Genomic DNA, 21,117 nt, shown 5'->3' on the forward strand with positions numbered 1-21,117 from the left:
TTAAGGGTGATAAAATTTATATGATCTGTATAATTATAAGAGAGTTTATGAATAAAATTTTCATATTAAATAGCTATATTAAATTTTCTCAAATTTAGAGAGGGCTACTAATTTCACCATTGATTGCTATTAAGATGGCTGGAAAGCTATAAAAAAAAAAAATCAAAAAAAAAAAAAAAAAAAATCAAAACACTTGAGAACCTGGCTAAAGCATATACACAACAGAATAGACACGTATTCCAGGTTATGTGCTCCCCGAACTGAACCTCTCTATGGTAAAGAGAAGCAATTTCTATTGGCACAGTTAAATTTTGTTTGGGATAATTTTTTTATTATTTATTAAAGTAATTTTTTAGTATAAAAATTTATTAAAAAATTATTTTAAGAAGCAGCAAGAAATCCTTCCCAATCAAAGCCTTAGAGCGTGATTCAAATTCCACCGGTGTTCCCAGTAAAAATCCTATCATTGGGAGGAGAAATTATTATGTGCGGAGTCTGACTTCAATAAAATCAAGTAACATAATTTATATATATTATGTGCACAACTTGCATATATGGTATAATCTTATAAACACGATGTGTATAATACATATCCTATATATAAATCATGTGATTTGATTTCATTGGAGTTCACAAGCATGTGGACTCTACTATTATACATACCCGTAATAATTTCTCCATTGGGAGAGAACAAGTACCAAATAGAAGATAGAATTTCACATGCAAAGCTGCATTTTATTCCCCAAGAACGGCTTAATCTTCAGCCCCAACAACTGCTTAAATTACAGAAATCCTAAATAGCAAAAAAAATTACTTTATGGTTATGTACCGATTTGTGCCGTGCTTAGCCCAGTGATCCTTAAGGTCCAGAGGTGCAGAGAGATCGTAGCCTTCAGCAGCTAATCTGGTAAGCAACTTGACAAAGGCACTGCCACTCATCTTCCTCCCTGCAACTCTCGCATGGCGTTTGTTGGGCATGACTGGCAGAGGGTACATGGAGAGCGTCTTAGTGCAACAAGCAGATTGCCATCCTCCACTTCCCCATTTGTAACAGTGCTGTAGCTTCCCTGTGCATGAACACCCCGGCGGCCGTTGCATAATTGACTCATCAAAAGGGACCTGATTCAAACCCAGATCCTGAACTTTCCATACTTTCCATTCCTGGTACTTGAAATCAGAAATCTGCTTGTTTAGATCCTCCCCACCACCAATTCTGCCTTTCTTTGGCGTCTTGGATGCTTTCTTAGCTTGATCTTTCTTCTCCTTCCTTGACCGCTTAGCCTTTCGTCCCTTAATAGCATCATCAGAAGCTGTTGTTGGCATTGGATATGGCTCAGTTAGATGCTGGGGAGGACTTGCTGGAACGCCATGGCCGTTCAGGCTATTTTGACGGGCATAGTCGAGTGCGGCGAGGGCGTTGTCACGCTCCATGATGGCGGCATTCCGCTCTGCGATGGCTCCGTCACGGTGTACAATGGCCATATCTCTCTCAGCCAAAGCAGCTCGCTTTTCGGAAATGGCTATGTTGAGTTCTTGAATGGCATTGTCGCGCTCGGTTAAGAGGGTCATAAGCTTCAGTGCAGGGCTGTCTTTCATCTGATGCTGAGGCATCATCCACTGTCATTTATCCAAATTGCAAAGAAAAAAATATCACATCAGCAATTATATAATCAATATATCTCACTAGCCGAACTAGTCCAGAAATTATTATGTGCGGAATCCGAATGCATTCAGATTCTAATCACCATGCGTCATGTCATTGGATGCACTGAGCCCAGGAGTGCATCCGGTGACGTGGCATGCGGTAATTGGAATCCGAATGCATTCGGATTTCGCACACAATAATTTCTCGAACTAGTCACATATGCATCCATTCGTCCTTGTTCCCATATTCTATGACCTGCATTCTCCAAAAATGTGTAAAAACAATAGGTATGCTAAAAAGCATGTGAGGTCATGAAAAAGTTACACAGGAACATCCAACCATGGTTGAACAACGTGGAATGCTTTCAAGTCTTGGGTTTGGATGCAAACTAAGGATTTATTTGGGATGGTTTTATTACTGCTTCTTAAAATAAATTTTTAGTACAAAAATTATTTTAAGAAGCAATAATAAAGTTGTCCCAAACGAAGCTCGACAGCTTTCTTACTGCTTCATAAAGCAGCTTTCTATTGTACTAGAAAACTGCTTTACGAAGCAAAAAAAAGATCATCCCAAACGAAACCTTAATATGCCTCGATAAGCTGAGGAAATTCTATCCAACTGAATACAAAGAGAAACTAACATTACCAAAATCTTTGCAACTTGTCATAAAGAGCTAAATATATATTGACGATTTTCGAAAAACCAAGACAGTTTTTGATGAATCAGATGAATGAGCAGTCAAGACAAAATCTTTAGGAGTAAATGATTAAAATCATCCCTAAATTTATTATATGTGCTCATTTTAGTCTCAGATTTTTTTTTCATGATTAAATTTAAGTTCTCAAATCATCAAAACTGCATCGATTTGGCATTTTCGTTATTTTTTTTTCAGTGCTTTGGAAGAAAGTTGGTTAAGTGAAGTTTTTGTAACAGAGTAATTCCATATATCAAAAACTGCCACAGTAAGCACCACACTTTAACATCACCATACAGTTAAAACCAACCAAATTACCTCAACCTCTTGTCCAAAACCAACTCTGCATCCTTTATACTAGTATAAATACAAGTATTGTAATCACATTTGGTAAGGAATGAAATACGAGTCTTAATACTACATGTATCTTCTTCTCTGTATTCTAATTCCTCATTAGTAGCTTCTTTAATGGTATTAGAGCAACCAACCCTACAACACCACACAATATGGACCCCACAGGAACATCCAACAACCACAACTCAAGTATGGATGAAGCCATGGCCTCACCAAAGAGACAGATGTCCCCATTCCAAGTCCACCCAAATTCCTTGCGTCAAGCATCAAGAACATCCTCACCACACAATTCACACCCGAAAGCCATTCACTTTGCGATCATTTGTCCTCAAAATTTTTTGGCCAAAAGGTTTGACGAGTATCTAAATGGCTCTACCCATTGCTAATAAAAAAAAACTCACCATCGCCGACATCATGGTCAATCCCAACACCCCCTCCCTACACAGTTGGATGCTCATCGACCACAACATCGCCCCACTCTTTACTCAATCATGTCCATATCACTCCTTCCATACCTTCTCACACTTGATAAATGCTTCAAAATATGGTCTACCATCAAACATCAACTACAATCATTATCCAATTAAAAAATGACCACCGAATTTCCATGACTAAGAACCATAACTCAAAATACACCTGACATCAAGATCACCATAGATGCCATAGCTGCAAGTCAACTCCCCATTGGATCCGAAAGACATCATTCTCTACCCCCTAAATGATTTCATCTCTCAGTATCAAGCTGTCAAGACATTCATCAGAACTAATCTCCAACTAATCAGTCTATATGGCTTATACTCACTATTACGTCATGAGGAAATAAATCCAAACATTGAAGCAGCCCAAGATCTTCACACTCTACAAAGCATAGCCCCACATGCAACTCTCATTGTTGCAAGGCCCATGGTAGAGTTCGCTACCCTTACCCTACTTCAAATTGATGTTGCTCATTTAGCCACTCATGCTGAAGCTGGTTGAAGTCCCTCCAACACCAACAGGTGAGGTCAATCTCCCACACTCTCCATTTTCAGTCAAATGTGCAGAAAATGGGGACATTGCATCGTCGTTTGCTAGCATCACTAGGATTTTTGCTACTACGGCCCCACAACTCAATCTCAACCACTCTTCACTATCGCCAATAACACCTCCATAGACTAGTACCTCAATTCAGGAGCTACTACACACCTCACCTCGACAATCCTTAGGCATACCACCACACACAACAGGTTACCCTTAGAAATGGCTACTCTCTGCCCATCACACATCTAGGCAAGGGAGCTACTACCCACCTCACTCTTATATCCAATTCTTAATGTACCAAACCTCTCTCATACCCTCATTTCTATTAATCATCATATCTCTGACAATTCCACTCACATATCCTTCGATGTTGTTGTCTATCAAATTAAGGACTCAAAGACAGATCAGCTTCTCCTAGTGGGGCCATTTCATAGTGGCCTCTACCACATCAACTCTAATCATCCACCTTCACATTCGGCTTGTCAGCTCGCCCTAGTCTCAACGAAACACGTCTCGGCTCTCTAGCACCGCCTCCTTGGACATCCAAGCTCAACAACTCTCTCCTCAATAGCACAACTCAATACAAAAATTTGTGTTCAACAAAGTTCTAGCCCGTACTCATCCCACAGATTAGCAAAATGTCACAAGTTGTCATTCTTAGCATCTACTTCTCATAGCTCCACTCCTCTTCATCTTCTTCATATTGATGTACGGATCCCTTCCCCCACCATATCAAATCATAGTTATAAATTTTGTCCTAGTTATTGATGAATTCTCACATTTTTTTTGGGTGTACCCTATAAAACTCAAACCTGAAACAGTCCCTTGATCCATTCAATTTAAACCATAGCTGAACAACTTTACATTTTCAAAATTAAAATATTCTACTTTGATGGAGCGTGCAAAGCCCGAAAAATGTCAATTTTAGACCTCGCACACTTTTTGATGCGCCGCGGCGAGATTTAAGTGAATTTTTCAAAGTCGTCAGAATTTGACGAAAATAATTTTATAAAATTCTACGCAAAATTTTGAACAAAACAATATAAAGAACTTATATGAAATTTTGCTTGGATTTGAAATTAAAAATAAAGAAAGATTCATAATACCTAAACTACCCCTAGCAAATACTAATGCGGATGTGTTTTAAGTGAGAGAAATTAAGACATTTTACATTAAACCTCATTCCTCTTAAGGTTTCATTTGGTCCCCATTATGTTCGTTCGGCCGAAACCGAACATGAGAAGAGGCGCGCGGAGGGTGCGCGCGGAGGGGAGAGGAAGGCGTCGGTGCTTGGGTTGTTTTTTGACGGCGGTTTTAGGAGAAAATGAAGGGGAAAACTTGAGGAGAAAGAGTATGATCTACACTTAGAAACATTTCTTTTTCTCCAAAATCTTTCATGATTAAAATCTAGGGTTATGTCCCAAACTAAAATTTTTTTAAAGAAAAAGTTAGGGAAGATTTAGGAATGATTTCCAACCATAAAAAGATAATTTTTCTCCAAATTATTTTAAGGTTTTCCCAAATGTTGATTTTTATGAAATCTCTTAACAAAGTTTATTCCTAAGGGTCTTAGGAATATTCTAATGGTGAAATTTTGAGATTTTTCTCAAAATACTATTTTTTTCCTAATTTTAATTAATTTAAATCCGAAAATAAAAATTATTTTAAATAATTTTAGGTTAGGGTAAAGGGTTAACTTGGATAAAATAAGTAATTAGACTAAAATATGAAATTTTAGAATTGTTATATGCTTTATGCATTAAATTAGAGAGAGTGAGAGAAAGAGAACCTATGAAAATTTTAGAGGAATAAAATAATTAAGTTTTAGATGATTAGCGTTAACCTATGAATATTAAATTATTTTCTTATAAGTGTTATTTGTGGTGACCTCGAAGGAATGAGGACTAGCAAAGAGAATCAATTTCATAATTTTTTGTGAGTACTCATGGTTCTTTATTACAGTGATACATTTATTTTCTCTCCAGTTATATGTTTTAAAAGTTCAATCATGTTTATGAAATTTTTATGGTTACTTTAGATCATGATTATGTTATTCTTATCCTATGACTGATCATGCAATTTATATGTTATACTTCTTGGCATTATCACATAAAGTTTATATGTTATAGAAATGAGATTATATGATTGTCATAGAATGCTTGCATGTGCATGCTGAATTGATGGAGTTCACCACCTTATGGTATTAGCTGGGGACGCTGTACTCGTGCACGTTAAAATAGTAAAGGAGTATATTTATGGTACTAAACGATGGCTCCTGTGACAGTTGTAATATATACGAAATGAGAAAGTTACGAATATTGATATGATAAATGAAAAATGAATATGAAGGATATGAATTTATGATTTATTTGTATGTTTAATGTTATGTTTATAGGAAGAGAAAAAAATTATGATATATTTTAATGAAATGTGGCATCTAACATATTACTCATTCTGCCTTGAATTACTGTAATTTAGAGTCATGTTTAACTTAATAAGCTTTGGCTTATTGTTAGTTGTTAAAAAATTTCATGTATAATTATTTTAATCTTAATGACTATAAGGGGTGGAAACGTATATCGTAGTAGAAGCGCGCCTGATGAAAGGTAATTATATGAATCTTAATGATTTTCTATATGTTTATGTGTTTTCGAATTAAATATTTTTAGTTGCTCTTTCAAATGTTATGACAATAGATTTAGAGATTGGATAGTTAGTCTACCGTCTGACCTTCGTTCCCGCCTCGCCTATGCGAGATTACCGGGCCGGGTCGTGACAGAGCGGGAGAATACCTCAATTATAACTTCAAATCCTCCTATTCTGAGCAAGCATCATTCACCATGATAGTTGTCCATCCACACTGAAGAAAAACAAAACTATTACGCACAGGCACCACCATCATGAGCACCCTACTACTTGAAGCTAATCTCCCTCGATATCTACGGGTAGACAAATTTCCATAGCTGCATACCTTGTTATTAGACTACCCTTACCTAAAACACATATGATTTCTCATATCATCTGCTACACAACAAACTACCATCCCACTCCCACCTTAAAATCTATGCTACCAATGTTTCTCATGGCTTTCCCTATATCTATTAGCTGTATATTTCTCAGCTACAACATCACTCAAAAAGGTTATAAGTTCTATGGCCACCTCTTAAGCAAAACATATATCTCACGCCACATCATCTTTAATGAAGACAACTTTAACTATCATAACCCAATCACCCCATCTCACCAAAATTTCCCCACCATAAAACAACCTCCCCTATTACTCATTCCCATATCAAGCCTCTTAAGATCACAGGCAGAACAAATTGCACCCATTTCGCATACACAACCACAACAAATTGCACCCACTCCCCCCGAAACTCCAACATCTACAACCAACAACAATACCAATCCAATGCGCCCACCATTAGCTTGGTTCCCCAAACTACACCCATTCCTTTTCCTGCCACTGTCTCAATTCCTCCACCAGTCTTCAAATCTCATATCTCACTACAACACATCTAGGTAGGCTATTCCATGCATAGTTGATTAAAAACTGGTCATCTCAATTTCAAACAACACCTCAATCTTTTTCAAACCACCACTCCCACTAACCCAAGTTACTGCTCAGACGCAACAAAGGACAAAAAATAGCATCACGCCAATTTATTAGGAGTTCTAAGCTCTACAAGCCCAAGGAACCTAGATCCTTGTTTCTCCACCAACCAACTAGCATATTATGGCCTCCAAATTGATCTACGAAGTAAAAAACAACTCAAACAATACTATAGCTCAACACAAGGCTTGCCCAATAGCTCAAGGCTTTAAATAAGAACAAGGTATCGACTAAAATGAGATATTTAGTCCAGCAACAAAAATATTAAACAATTGTATTCTTCTCAATTGCGTCATTTACGAGAAACTGGCTAATCAACTAGCTTGACTTCTCCGACACCTTTCTTCATGAAAACCTTGCTAAGACAGTGCATATGCATCCCTAAGGTTTCACAGATTAGCAATTCTCTAATCATGTTTGCCACCTTAAATGGAAATCTGCAATCTCCGCCAAGCTCCTCGACCATGGTTTGTTACCTTCACTAGATGTAATAATCCGAATTTTTTTAAATGATTTTTTTTAAAATAAAAAATCTGAATTTCAACGCTGTCCCTTGCCGAAGAGGAGAGAGGGAAGAGAGAGAAGGTTGTTCAGGGCTTTTTCTTCCGTCAATTTTGTTTAGAAATTTCTTCTATTTATTGTAAGTAACTCAAATATCATTTTAGTTTTCAATAATTTTGATTATTATATATATTTTGTTATATTGAATAAAATTGATTATTTTCCACTGTATTTTGATTGTGGCATTTGCATAAGCAAGAAAGGCTGATTGTTAACATTATAAAATGGTTTGACTGTTAAAATATAATACCCTGTGCAGGAGGGTGGGCCGATGGGCTTTCCTTAAAAAATAGTTTGTGGTGTTATCCCGGTTGTAGCATGTAAGATATGACCGATTACACCGACGGGCAGAGAGTGACGACTCTTTATTGATTTAATGAAATCACATGTAATGATAATTGATTAATTGGATAAGTAATAATTGATATGATTGATGACCAACTGGGAATTAGTTGGGGTAAAAGATGTTGAAAACACCATGTTAAAGCTAGATGTCCTGCCTTATTAAATCATATATTGATGCATGCATATATTGATAGCACTGATGACAGTGAAAATACATTAATATCATCGACAATATTTGATGCATTGATAATGCATAAATAGATGATGCATATGAATAGATAAGATAGATTTCTTTAGTGATTTATGAATGATTTATGCACAATTTTTTATCGATTTATTGAATTTTATATAAATTATTGATTTTTAGATTTATCGTAATGATTCACCGCTTTTATTGTTGATCATTTTGAGTTTTATTGATAATATTTTATTACTAACTACATTGAATGCTATTGATTATATTAGACATGATATTTCATATTGATTCTTTAGTCCTTGCATTAAAAGATTTAGTGAGTTTTAAATTACTGTTGGCTTTTGAGCTCATTATATATGATTTAAATGATTTCAGATCAAGATCATTTGAAGTGAGATTGACAGAGATCTTCAGGTTTTCTTTAGATTTTATTCTATATTTTCTTATATTTTTTTGCAGTCAGGAGCTTGTGATAGATTAGTGATTGTAGTGATCTCCAATCTAGTGTAAATGATATATTGGTGAATGAATAGCAAAATATCTTGATGTGTGTGATTTTAGCTGCTTTCACTAGTTATTGTTTATATTAATGATTTATAAAAACTCTGGTATATTCTTAAAATGATAAATAAATAATTTTTCTAAATTTTATTCTAGGACGTTACATTAGGCACTTACAATGCCTAGGTTTCTCGTCTAGTACATTAGACCCCTTGTTCTGGCTCTCTCAACAACCTAACTGCACTCTCTACCTCCTACCCTATATAGACAACATTTTACTCATTGAAAATACACACAATCATAATAAGTCTCCTACATAACCTACATGTTCAATTCCACATGAAGAATCTAGGTAATGCATCACACTTTAACATACATCAAAGTGCAGTCAACGCCATATAACATTTATCTTAATCAGTCGCAGTACGCCCATGCCATTCTTAACCACTTAGTTATGATTGACTAAAAGCCTACACAAACACATATCCCCTTAAAAATAACTCACACAGCTGACCAACTGATCTATTTTTCTAAACCCAATCTCTATCGTCATCTTGCAAGATCCCTTCAGCACCTTACCATAACTCACCCAGACATAACCTATACAATTAACCATGCGTGCCAACATATGAACAAACCTCTTCAAAACCATTTCCAATTTCTCAAACAGGTTACGCTACCTGAAAGTTATTATTCATAATGGCCTACCAATCCATCGAGACAATCTTTCCCTATGAGCATATACAAATTCAGATTTGACTGGTGCAAATCACCCACTAGCTATCGTGCCTTCTTCGATCAAACTTTAATATCCATCTATGTCAAAACACAATTTGCAATCACCCTCTCCTTGTTTGATGCCGAGTATTGTTCCTTTGTAACACCTACCACAAATATTATGTGCCTCAAGCATCTCCTACAATAGTTCAGTATCACCCTTAGCTCCCTAACCATATCTACTGGACCAATCAGAACATGACCAAATTCTGACCCAAATAAAGAAGCATCTGGATTGAGATTTTGCATTACAAGACCCAAACTGAACCCAACCTATTGATATGCCTAGTCATGCAATCACGGCAATGAAACGCATGGCTAGAAATTCATTTATTCTTTTGTGAGACGTCAAACATACCTGTGCATGAACTGATTTATAATGATCAGTCTTGTGTCTTACGTTCTCCTTATGCACATTATCATCCATGTCCACACCTAGAAGAAGCAAAATACTCTTGCAACCTGCTTTATCAATCACATAAAACATTATCAGTGGTTGATGACTTTATTCAGTAAAAAGAAAGGCAAAATATGAAACCAAGAATGCTTGTAAAAGAGGACTCTCTATGGAAAAATTAGAATAATTATAATACAGTCCAGATTAAACAATCCGCACTGAAAAATAATAGTATCATATGCTGCATATTTAATGATTTGCGTAACAAGCATGACTTTAAAATCTTCCTTACAGTAAATATCAGGCGTGTATTTTCAATAGCCTCTTGCATCAATTTTTTGTTCCCTTCAATGACTCCTCTTTAAAATCTTATAACTAACCTCGTGCCCCTTTATAAAATATATATCGGATAAGTTTCTATCCTTTATAAATATATATATATTCTTATATTAAAATTTATATCCTTATCTTGATTTCCCACATAACCAATCTCACCACCTTTGCTCTTTCATTGCATCCCAGTACTAGTGCTATAGACCTTGAGCTCCCCACCTCTCTCATCCAAGCCACAAGATTAGCTAGAAATCTTCTAAGCTCTCGCCATTCTTATCCCCACTAAGGCAACAAAAACACCCTCGATTTCAATTTTGCTGAGATGAAACTCGAAATAAAATTGCTAACCAATATTGATTTCCATTGATTACACATTATATGGGCCCTCTTACCAAAAGATAACTCTTTTTATACCCCCAGCTAACATATTGTCTGGCACTTGCTACCAAAAGAAAACTTCTCGGCTCTCATTAGTGATCCATGCACCTTCTTAAGGACAATTGAAATGAAATGCTTCAAGCATCTGTATTTATGTTTAACTCACAAGTTTCACAGGGTAAGATCTAAGCAAGAGAAGTATCTGGTTAAATGAGATTAACTAAAGGAGTGCTTCAAGGCTATTTTTTTCCTGAAAAGGCCATGGAAGGGGCGGTAAGATGAACAAATATCATATGATGCAAAAGCATGACAACTAATACAAAAAATAGTGCTTGTCCTTTAAGCTCTCATGCCAACTATTGATGTATCATCCGTAGTTTTTGATGAAATGCAGGGATATCGTTAAAAACAGAACTTCAAAAGTAAATTGCGTGTAAGCATCCTTCTAACATTAGAACAGAAATCCTATAAAACCCTTCTTCAGTTTGAGAGTCTGTTGGAAAGGTAGATGATATGGGTTTCTTTAATCAAATATTTGCCAAACAATGGATGGAATAATTATTTTCATATCTCTGGATTCTAATCCATATGCATAGCAGGTCTAGCAGCATAGATTAGTTTTAATCCTTTATACAACACTCAACAAGAATGAATGAAAAATGAAAACTTATAAAGCTACCACAAATAGTTAAGATAAGACTACTGATCATGACATTCTCTAGTTGTAGCCAAGAAGCTTATATAATAATCTCAAATTGGAAATTGGAAACTAGGCCAGTTGCCTTAAAGCTTTGAGTTGGGAGGAAATCAACAAAGACAAAATCCTTGCAGACATATTCAAATAAAAGAGAGAGGGATAGAGAAGGAAGTAATAATGTGCAAGTGTTGGTGGATTAGGGGTTTTATTTAGAAGATACGTGGATAACATAAGAATTAGAACGAGCTCCACCATCGTGATGAATGGTTGACATTTTTTCAGGAATTAAAATGGGATGAAAAAAGACAAGAATGAGCACATAAAAAATAACAAAAAATACAATGAATATTGCATGGCATATTTAAATAACCATATTCCACTTCTCATGACTTTGAATTAACAAGAATTATTTACCTGCCATGTCATCAGAATTTAAAGTATGGTTAACGGTAAAAAGGCTATATCTGCTCATAATTATGAAGCTCAAACATGTAATTGCAATCAGTCTTTTAAATTCAGGTTGAGAATATGGTCATAGCGCATTACAGAAAGAAATAGTTTACTCAGCTTAATATATGCTATTATTAGGGAACAAACTTTCTGGCAAGCCAGGGATTGATATTAAAATAGGCGCCTATAAATGCCAACCCCACACTCCCAAAAAACAAAGAGAACAAATAACTGCTACTGCTAGACAAATACAAATAGAAGGAATTCACAATGGGATATAGAAGATAAGCAAGAATAGCATTTTGATACAGAAGGAGAAGTAGGAGCAGTGGGAGCGGCAGGAGCAGCAGGAGGGCCGGGCGACATGAACCAACCCAGTGAGCCAATTTAGCAAGAGCCGAACTAGCCAAGGGCTGGCAAAAGTAGGAGGAAAGCCAGGGGGAAATTTGACCCACTTTGTGGGGCCCAAGAGAGGTAATTAATTAAGAAAATCTTTAATTACAATTGGAAGAGATTTAATTAGGAAAATAAATCAAATTTGAATTCAAATTTGATAGGAAATTATTTAGGAAAAGGGGTCTGATTTGGGAGGGAATTAGGAGAGTTTATTTAAGGCTAACTATGGGGTGATTTTAGATTATGCTTGATTTTGCTAGAACTAGTTTTGTTTAGGTTGAGTGGGCTCTAGCCAATGGCTAGGGATTTGGGAGAGCTAGATCTTCTCTCCAATTGAAGATTCAACTGTATCTTGTTGTTTTATTTCATATATCTTGCACTAAAAAAACAATTCTTATGTGTTTTGATTCCTAAATTTCTTGTTTATTTTTTGATTTTGCTAAAATTGCATCCATTTCGTATCAAATTAATATCAGAGCGAAGTTTTAGAGGGATGACAACAAATAAGGTGGATGTGTTGGAAGACAAAGTGGAGCAAATCAAATATCGGATAGAGAAAAGTTCTCAACCATGGAAGGAATGTTTTCAACCATTTAAGGAAGGATTACAATCATGGAGAGTCGATTGGGAGGGATGGAGGAAAAGATGTTGAAGCTCATTGAGATGCAATCCAAAACTTCACTGACAGTTCTGATTACTAACCCGAACCAAGATTTCACTGGATTCCCTTGACCAAATCTAAGGGAAAGGAGATTGGAAGGGAGAAGTTCAACGATGATAGTTTCTTTCGTCAAGAGCTACCTTTTAAGGCTTCAATAAGTTGTGAATCAGGGTGGGGGGGCAGCAAAGAGGAATTTTTTTGGTGGAGGTGGTAGGATGGCCAACCACTATGGGAGGCATTTCGGGCAATGGGAGTGGGCCATCAAAGGAGGGGATCAATAGCCGCCTCCTAGGGGTCCGATAAGGGACGCAATAGTGTTTTCAGATGGGGGGACAAAAGAAAAGGAGTTTCATGGTGAAGGTGGTGGGGTGACCAACTATTATGAGAGGTCATTTGAACAAGGGGAGTGGACGACCAGAGAAGGAGGGGGGTGGGCCGAATCATGGGGATCAGGTCATGTGGCGCAGAGGGAAGAAAGGTGGTATTCCTACCCTTGATACACGGGGGAAACATGCAAAGATTACAACAACCATTGCACTGGAGGAGGAAGAAGCTATTGGGGCGGTGGCAATCCCAGGGACACTACATACTAGTCTTGATGTGAAGCAAGCTGAATATCTTACAGCAAGAGCTGCACCTATTCATCCCGGTTTTCAAGAATTTAGTTCATATGGTAGAAGAATGGATGTAGATCCACATGCTTTACCCACTCTTGGCAGTTCTCGGTATGGCAAATCATAATCAACTTCAATTTTAGGAGCTCCAAAGCGGAATATTGATGATCTCAACTATACTCAAGGTTCAAATGTTGCTTATGGCATAAGTTTACTCCGAGGGTGTGATTATATGTCAAAGGCCTTCTTGGTTATGCTGGAACTGACTACCAAGGAAGCATTATTCTACGTGACCATCTAAATCTTAGAGTCCCAACAATTCAGGAAGTACCTGGATAATTCATGACATTTATGTAGTCCAACGATACTAGAGAGCTCTTTTACAGCTTCCGTCGAGATGATGTCCCAACCGATTCTCTTATGCATAAGTGCATCGTACATTTTTTTCTCCTTTACAAAAAGCTGTCAATTCATTATCAGCATCATGGGTTTGTTATTCAGAAAGTACTTATGAAGTGGAAGGATTTACTATAGCACGAATCCACATGAGAACCTTACAAGATGATTAGGAGACAATTCTCTTTTTTCCACCTTGAGGGCAAGGTGTTTTTTTTTGGTTGGGGGGGAGAGTATTGATATGGTAGGATAAGCAGGAGTAGCAGGAGGGCTGGGCAGCCTAAACCTATAATAACCAAAAGCGTGAAATAAATTTGTTTGAAAAACATGAAAATTCTGAAGTAAAACGCTATAGTGCTAGGCCACTAACAGTATTTTTATATATATTTTTATTATAAATATTTGTCTCACCCCACCACCTCTCTCGCTTGATTGCTTGGTCAAGATGAAATTGGAGAAGGAGAAGAAGAGGAAAGAGAGATAAAGGTCTTTGGGTTGAATTTGCACGCCATTTATTTTACGAATTTTGTTATATATGTTATAAGTGATTAATCTCTAACTCGTGTTTTTCATGGCTTTAATTTCTACGGATTTCATCTCTCTTAAATCTGCAAAAAATGCACTATCTCCTGATCTAGTAAGCTCATTTTTTAATTTTTGATATATTATAGATTTGATCATTCTGAATGATTTGATATGATTTTATTGCATTTTCATCAATTAAATTTGTGTATATAGATTTTTTTGTGAATGAGTAGTGAAAAAGTATATTGAAAATGAAATGTTCTGATATGAGTGATATGTACTGGGATACACTACTGATACTGATGAAATGATGTACTGATTAATATCCGATATATGATATGATAATCCCACGTGCTACTTTATTAATTCAGGTGATTAAATGATGTGAGTCATAAGGAGTTGGAGACTGATTGGGAGTCATAAAGGGCGATTGATTGGGAGTCATAAGTGCAAAAGCAAAATACCCTCACATGATAATCTGATAGAACACTGATTCACTGAAATAATTGATTGCATGTGGTACATGAAAACTCAAGATACCCTCTTCTATTTTGATATTGATTATTATCATTGATTACGCCTTACTATTACTAATATTATAGCTTACACTGTAATGATACTGATAATTATTATTTATTAGTGATTTCTATTATTGTTACTGCTATTGTGACTGATACTAAGAATATTGATATTGATATTGTTACTAATGATATAACTAACACTGATACTATTTACTAATATCGTGATTGATGATGTAATAGACTAAGATGTAATGTGTTATAAATTGATTATTCATACAGATAATCGGTATAAATATATTGATGCATATATTTCTTTATATGATTTATAGCATAGTGTTCTCTTCTATCTTACATTGATTTCAGTTGTAAGATTTTGATAACTTGTTGGGATATATGCTCATTACGTGTTTTTACATATTTTTAGAAAGGGTAATGATCCTATGATATGAGGCTCCGGACAACATGCATAATTCTCTCCACTGTTAATAAGAAATTGGTAAGCTTTAGTTAAATGGCTAAAATGAAAAACAGGTGCAATTCTTTCAATATTAGATTCCAGGGCGTGACAAAACTCATCCAACCGGCTGATTCAGCAAGAGTCGAACCAACCAAGGGCTGGGTGGAAGCAAGAGGGGAGCCAAGAGGAAATTCGACCAACTTTCTGTGGCCCATGAGAGGCAATTAATTAAGGAAAGTTTTAATTAAAATTGAGAGAAAATTAATAAGAGAAATAAATCTAATTTGAATTCAAATCTGAGAGGGAATTATTTAGAGAAAGGGGTTGATTTGGGAGAGAATTAGGAGAGCCTACTTATGACTAACTATGGGGTGATTTCATACTATGCTTGATTTAGCTGGAATTAGTTTTGCTTAGCTTGAGTGGGCTCTAACTGACGGCTAGGGGTTTGGGATAGCCGGATCTTGCTCTCCAATTGAAAATTCAATTGTATCATGCTATTTTCTTCCATATATCTTGCAATAAAAAAAAGTTCTTGTGAGTTCTTCTTCCTTAATTTATTGTGTCATTTCCTGATTTTGCTGAAATCGCATACACTTTGTATCACAACTTCATAGGACTCTTCCTCTACCTTGTCTGTGCATCATGCCGCCACAATATGTCGTAAGAGGTATTGACATCGGTAGTCGGAATTCAAGTGTGCTTGCTACTTGTTCTCTACAGCAGACTAGGATCGCTCACCATCTAGGCCCTATAGAAGAAAGTGTGGATGTTTTCTTGTTCAAGGCATAGATAACACTCGCGGTGTCTCCAAAGAATGAGTTAATAAGTGAAGTTCAGGTTGAGTGTTGAACCTGGGGAAGTACCCCAAGATCAACGCCTCAAACTAATGAGAAAAAGGCGGGCAACTGGGAAAGCAAATGCCACTGCACAAAGGGCCATAGTGTAGTTCAAGCCAGAGCTTTTGAGTTGTCCAACTAATGCAAGAGAGCACTGCAAGATTCTTCAAAAAAGCACAAATTGACTCGGAGACATGGGACCTTGGCTTAGCAATGGATGAAGGTTCGTGAAGCGAAATTGAGCTTTCCCCTAATCGTCTTATGTAGTGGTCGACCAACTAAAGCTCGCTAAGCTTTGCTTTATCTTTCTCTACCCGAGGCTCATTCATATCTTAACTGATAGAATAGAACGACCGGAAGTTAAGCCGTAAAGGAGAGAATGTAATCAATAGCCTGGCATTTGTTTCTCAACACCATCTTTCTCGACGATTAGGATGAAGTGAAGCTTGAAAAACATTCTCTGTTAATTGACTTTAACATCAGGCAGAAGATGTTGATAAGAAAGATGATCCATATGCTCTACTACCAAGAAAGTTTTCATATCCTAGATATCCAAGTCTAACAGAATCCATGGAATTTGCAAGCATTCCATTCAAAAGAAAACTTACCTATGAGTAAAAATAAAGTCCACATTTGCCTTTTTCAGAAGATAGTTGGTATAAGACAAAAGGCATCGATCTTGATAGCAATAGCATATTCCTATCTGATAAACATAGTGACTGCAATTAACCTAACATAAGCATTGTTTAAAGCTTTTGAATATATGCCATCTAGCTATCAGACTTTATTAGGACGCAGTTAATATATAAGAAAGAAAAACTTCTTCATGGCTGCATGGCAGCCATGAAATATGGACACAAATGGGAATGAAGCAAACACTATCCAGACATATGAGAAATAAAGTGTTTAAAAAATAGGGCATTTTGTTATACCAGGGTGCTAAAAATATATGATGCACGTGCATGTCCATGATAACAATTAACAAGAATATATGATGTGCGTGCGTCCATGATAACAATTAACAAAAATAGATGTATAATAGTGACTAATAGTAGATACACTAGATTATCTAGGGACACTAGGCACGTACACATTCTGTTCATAAATGGAAGAGAATAAAAAATAATTGTCTCATAAACATCAAAGATACATTCTTTACTACCATGCATATCAAATTTCTCTAAATTTCAAATACATTACTGTATTTTTCAAATTTTTGAATAGAATATTTCTTTGTCACATACATACAGAATCCAACTGTTCTTTCAGAAATTTTCCCCAATACATTAAAGAATGTCAGATATTGAGCATTGGAGAACTTAAAATATGAGCGCCCAAAAAGTATCCAATATAGATATCCCACGCCTTCAAAAGTATCCATTCCTCATGGAAAAAAAGAAAAGGAGATAGGCTTTTAAGTATTTGAATAATTGTAAAATATTATAAATAGTAAGACAGTAGAATAAATATGTACATTTGAAGTAATGCAAAAGTAAGAAAATAGATGACAGAGGAAAGGATACAACACAAACTTTAAAGTGAAAATTGAATGTGAAATATAAAAGTTAACAAAAATGCATGAAAAAACCTACATTGAGATCTTATTGTTCAACTTAACATGATCACATCATATTCATTACTGGCCATCAGACTAAGGAAACAAACCAATATAAAAATTAAAAGCAATCAAAGTTTTCATTTAAGGGATACAAACTTAAGGAAAAATTGAATGTGAAATAGAAAATTTGTCAAAATTCATGGAAAATTTTATATCTTATGGTCAACTTATCATCGCGTCACATCCATTCCCGACCATCATATGAAGGAAAAAATTCAAGATAAAAATTACGAGAAAAATAAGCTAGATATAGATTTCCTTGATCAATCATCATTTCAATGATCATCATTAGCCTTATACTAAGTATTTCGGGTCTGAATTAAACCAACTCTACACAAAATTTTCTGTACAACTTCTATTCATATTACCTTTTGGTCTACCAATTTTCTACATATACTTTGATGTTCATTTTATTTACCAATCTTATCAATGTGTTTTAAACCATTCATTATAAATATCCAAAATATTTAAGTTTATCTTCAACCATCTAATATTCATTTGATGCAAATCCCATCATTCCAATCAAATATTATGAAATGTGATACACTTCGTTACAATACTATTGAAGTGTACCCAAATCCAGCAAGCCTCTTTATTGGTGGGCAGGAAAGTGTTGATGACTAAGCATGACAGATTATCACCAAGTTTATCATAATTATTAAATCTTCGATAGTTTTTCAATTAAAACCAATCTTGAATAGACCATTTTGTGTATAAATATTCCTTAGAAATCTTCAATTGCATGTCTAAGTCCAACTTACACAGACGTTTTAAAGGATTCCATGTGTATGCATCTGTTGAATCAGGGTTTTAAACAAGCTACACTCAATTCACACAAGGTACCCGAGACACTTTTGAGAAAGAGTCCAACTCTGGAGCAACCTCTACAACAATTCACAGCTGCCTGAAATGTTTCCTATGCAAATAAGAACTCTAATGCACCCATCTCTTGTTAACAACGAAAGTTGTACTTACAAATGCCTTCCAAGCATCTTCGCCTTTATCGCATGCACAAACAAGGTCAATTCCAAGTTTTAATCCAATTTCCAAAACGTTCATCTTATCGCTTCATAGATTCAAGAATAAGAAAATGAGTATGAGGTTAAACTGAAAAGTCAGTACATCGGTCAATCCATTATCGATCGGATCAATAAGGCAGATGATAAAGCAAAGCCAAGAAAGGGGCAAAATATCTGCTAGTCAATAAAAATCAAAACTATAAGTTTATAAAATAGCAGAACATCGCCCTCCTCAGGGAAAGCAAGTCGAAATCACATAGAGAGAGAGAGAGAGAGAGACTAAAGCTCCTGAAAATCCAAATACGAAACACAAAACCGCTCACCTCTGATAGCTATTCCAGAGAGAAAGTAGTGAGGAATCTCTCTCTCTCTCTCTTCTGATCGGCGCACCCCCGCTATTGTTCTCGCAGTTGATTTTCCCCTTTTTACTCGATTCTTTCTAGATTTTCTTCGTCAAATATTGCCATTCTCTCCTCAACTTTTGAGATTTTTGAAATTCACATCAAACATTCAACCAAAAGACGAAAGTAGATTCAACCACACTTAACCCTCAAGAATTTTGCCAAGTGTATGATTCAAATTTATCCTCCAGAAAGAACCGAGGATAAGATGCTGAGTAGAATCCCTCCCTCAGTACAGTAAAACGCGCGAAGAACATTCAGGTAGAAGTAGCGGGATGACTCGATCGATAGTGTCACAAGACTGGGGAAGAAGATGCCGTTTGGGTTTGGCTTACATTTTGAGGGCTGTTCGGCTGCAAGTAGGATAACCAGATAAGTAGGATTTTATATGGAGGAATAAATTATGAAAATTTATTTAATAAGATAAATATTAAATTTAATTAAATTATAATAAATTATTGGATTATTTAATTCAGAATTTAAAAATTTATAAGATTATATTATTTTATTTTATTGACTTAACCTATATAATTCCTAATTAAACTAACTAAACTATAATTAAGACAATATCCTAATTAATTGTTATTTAACAATTTAGTTATCTCATTAAATACAATGATTTCTATTTTATCAATTAATCCCATAAATAACTTTTTTGCATCTTGGAATAATTTGCGGTGGTAGAGAAGTATAATGTTTAACGTGTTAGTTTTGTACGAAGATCCAGCAAACAAACAAATAAAAGAGAGGGTGTGGCGTTCATAAGAGACACAAGAGTTTTTACATTGAAACCCCTAAAATGGGGGAAAAATCACGGGGTCTAATCCAGTTTAAATGAATCACTATTATTTGCAATCGATTACAAATGAGGCCCTTCCTTGGGGGAATGGCCTTGGGTTGATGTAGTAAAATGTACATCATATTACATGGTGGGATTTGAAGAATTTGTTTTGAAATATTAATTTAGTCGGCATAACCATAGTCGGCGGGCGACGTAGGTCAAAAAGAGCGTAGTCTGGAGACGGTGGTCCGAAGGACCGTTGTCTGGCGAGAGAGGTCGGAAAGACTGTAGTCGGCGGGAGACTGTGATCAGAAAGATCGTTGTCTAGCGAGGGAGATTGGAAGAACCATAGTCGATGGGAGATAGTGGCCAGAAAGATCATTGTCTAGCGATGGATATCGGAAGGACCGTAGTAGGCGACGAAGGTCAAAAGGACCGCAGTCAGCAAGAGACAGTGGTTAGAAAGACCATTGTCTGGCAATGGAGGTCGGAAAGGACTGTAGCAGACGACGGAGGTCGGAATGACCATAATCAGAAGGAGACGGGGGTAAAAAAGATTGTTGTTTGACGATGGAGGTCAGAAGGACCGTAGTCAACATGAAATAGGGATCAGAAAGATCGTTATATGGCGATGGATGTCTGAAGGACCATAATATCCGACAGAGGTCGGAAGGACCATAGTTGATAGGAGATAGGGGTCAGAAAGATCGTTATATGACGATGGAGGTCAGAAGAACCGTATTATGCGACGGAGGTTGGAAGGACCATAATCGATAGGAGATGGGGGTTAGAAAGGCCATTATCTGGCAAAGGATGTTGGAAGGATCGTAGTAGGCGACGGAGGTCGGAAGGATCATAGTTGGTAGGAGTGTGGGGGTCCGAATTGAATGACTGTTATTTGGCAAGGGAGGTCGAAATGACTGCAGTA

At 36.2% G+C, this 21,117-nt stretch overlaps 1 protein-coding gene across 2 annotated transcripts; it reads right to left on the reverse strand.

Moving 5' to 3' along the window:
• Positions 1–579: 579 nt before the first annotated feature.
• Positions 580–19,763, reverse strand: LOC110101906 (barley B recombinant-like protein D). Of its 2 annotated transcripts, none has more exons than XM_020830002.2 (3): positions 19,331–19,763; positions 10,065–10,168; positions 580–1,617 (listed from the first exon to the last, which is right to left on the reverse strand). In XM_020830002.2, exons 2-3 carry the CDS (start codon positions 10,131–10,133, stop codon positions 811–813), a joined length of 876 nt encoding a protein of 291 aa, XP_020685661.1. In that variant the 5' UTR covers positions 10,134–10,168; positions 19,331–19,763; the 3' UTR covers positions 580–810. The 2 variants fall into 2 exon arrangements, with proteins under 2 accessions (XP_020685661.1, XP_020685662.1); XM_020830003.2 differs by having other exon boundaries at positions 10,065–10,171.
• Positions 19,764–21,117: the final 1,354 nt, after the last annotated feature.

This window comes from Dendrobium catenatum, unplaced genomic scaffold (genome assembly GCF_001605985.2).
Source record: "Dendrobium catenatum unplaced genomic scaffold, ASM160598v2 fragScaff_scaffold_974, whole genome shotgun sequence".
Classification (NCBI taxonomy): domain Eukaryota; kingdom Viridiplantae; phylum Streptophyta; class Magnoliopsida; order Asparagales; family Orchidaceae; genus Dendrobium; species Dendrobium catenatum.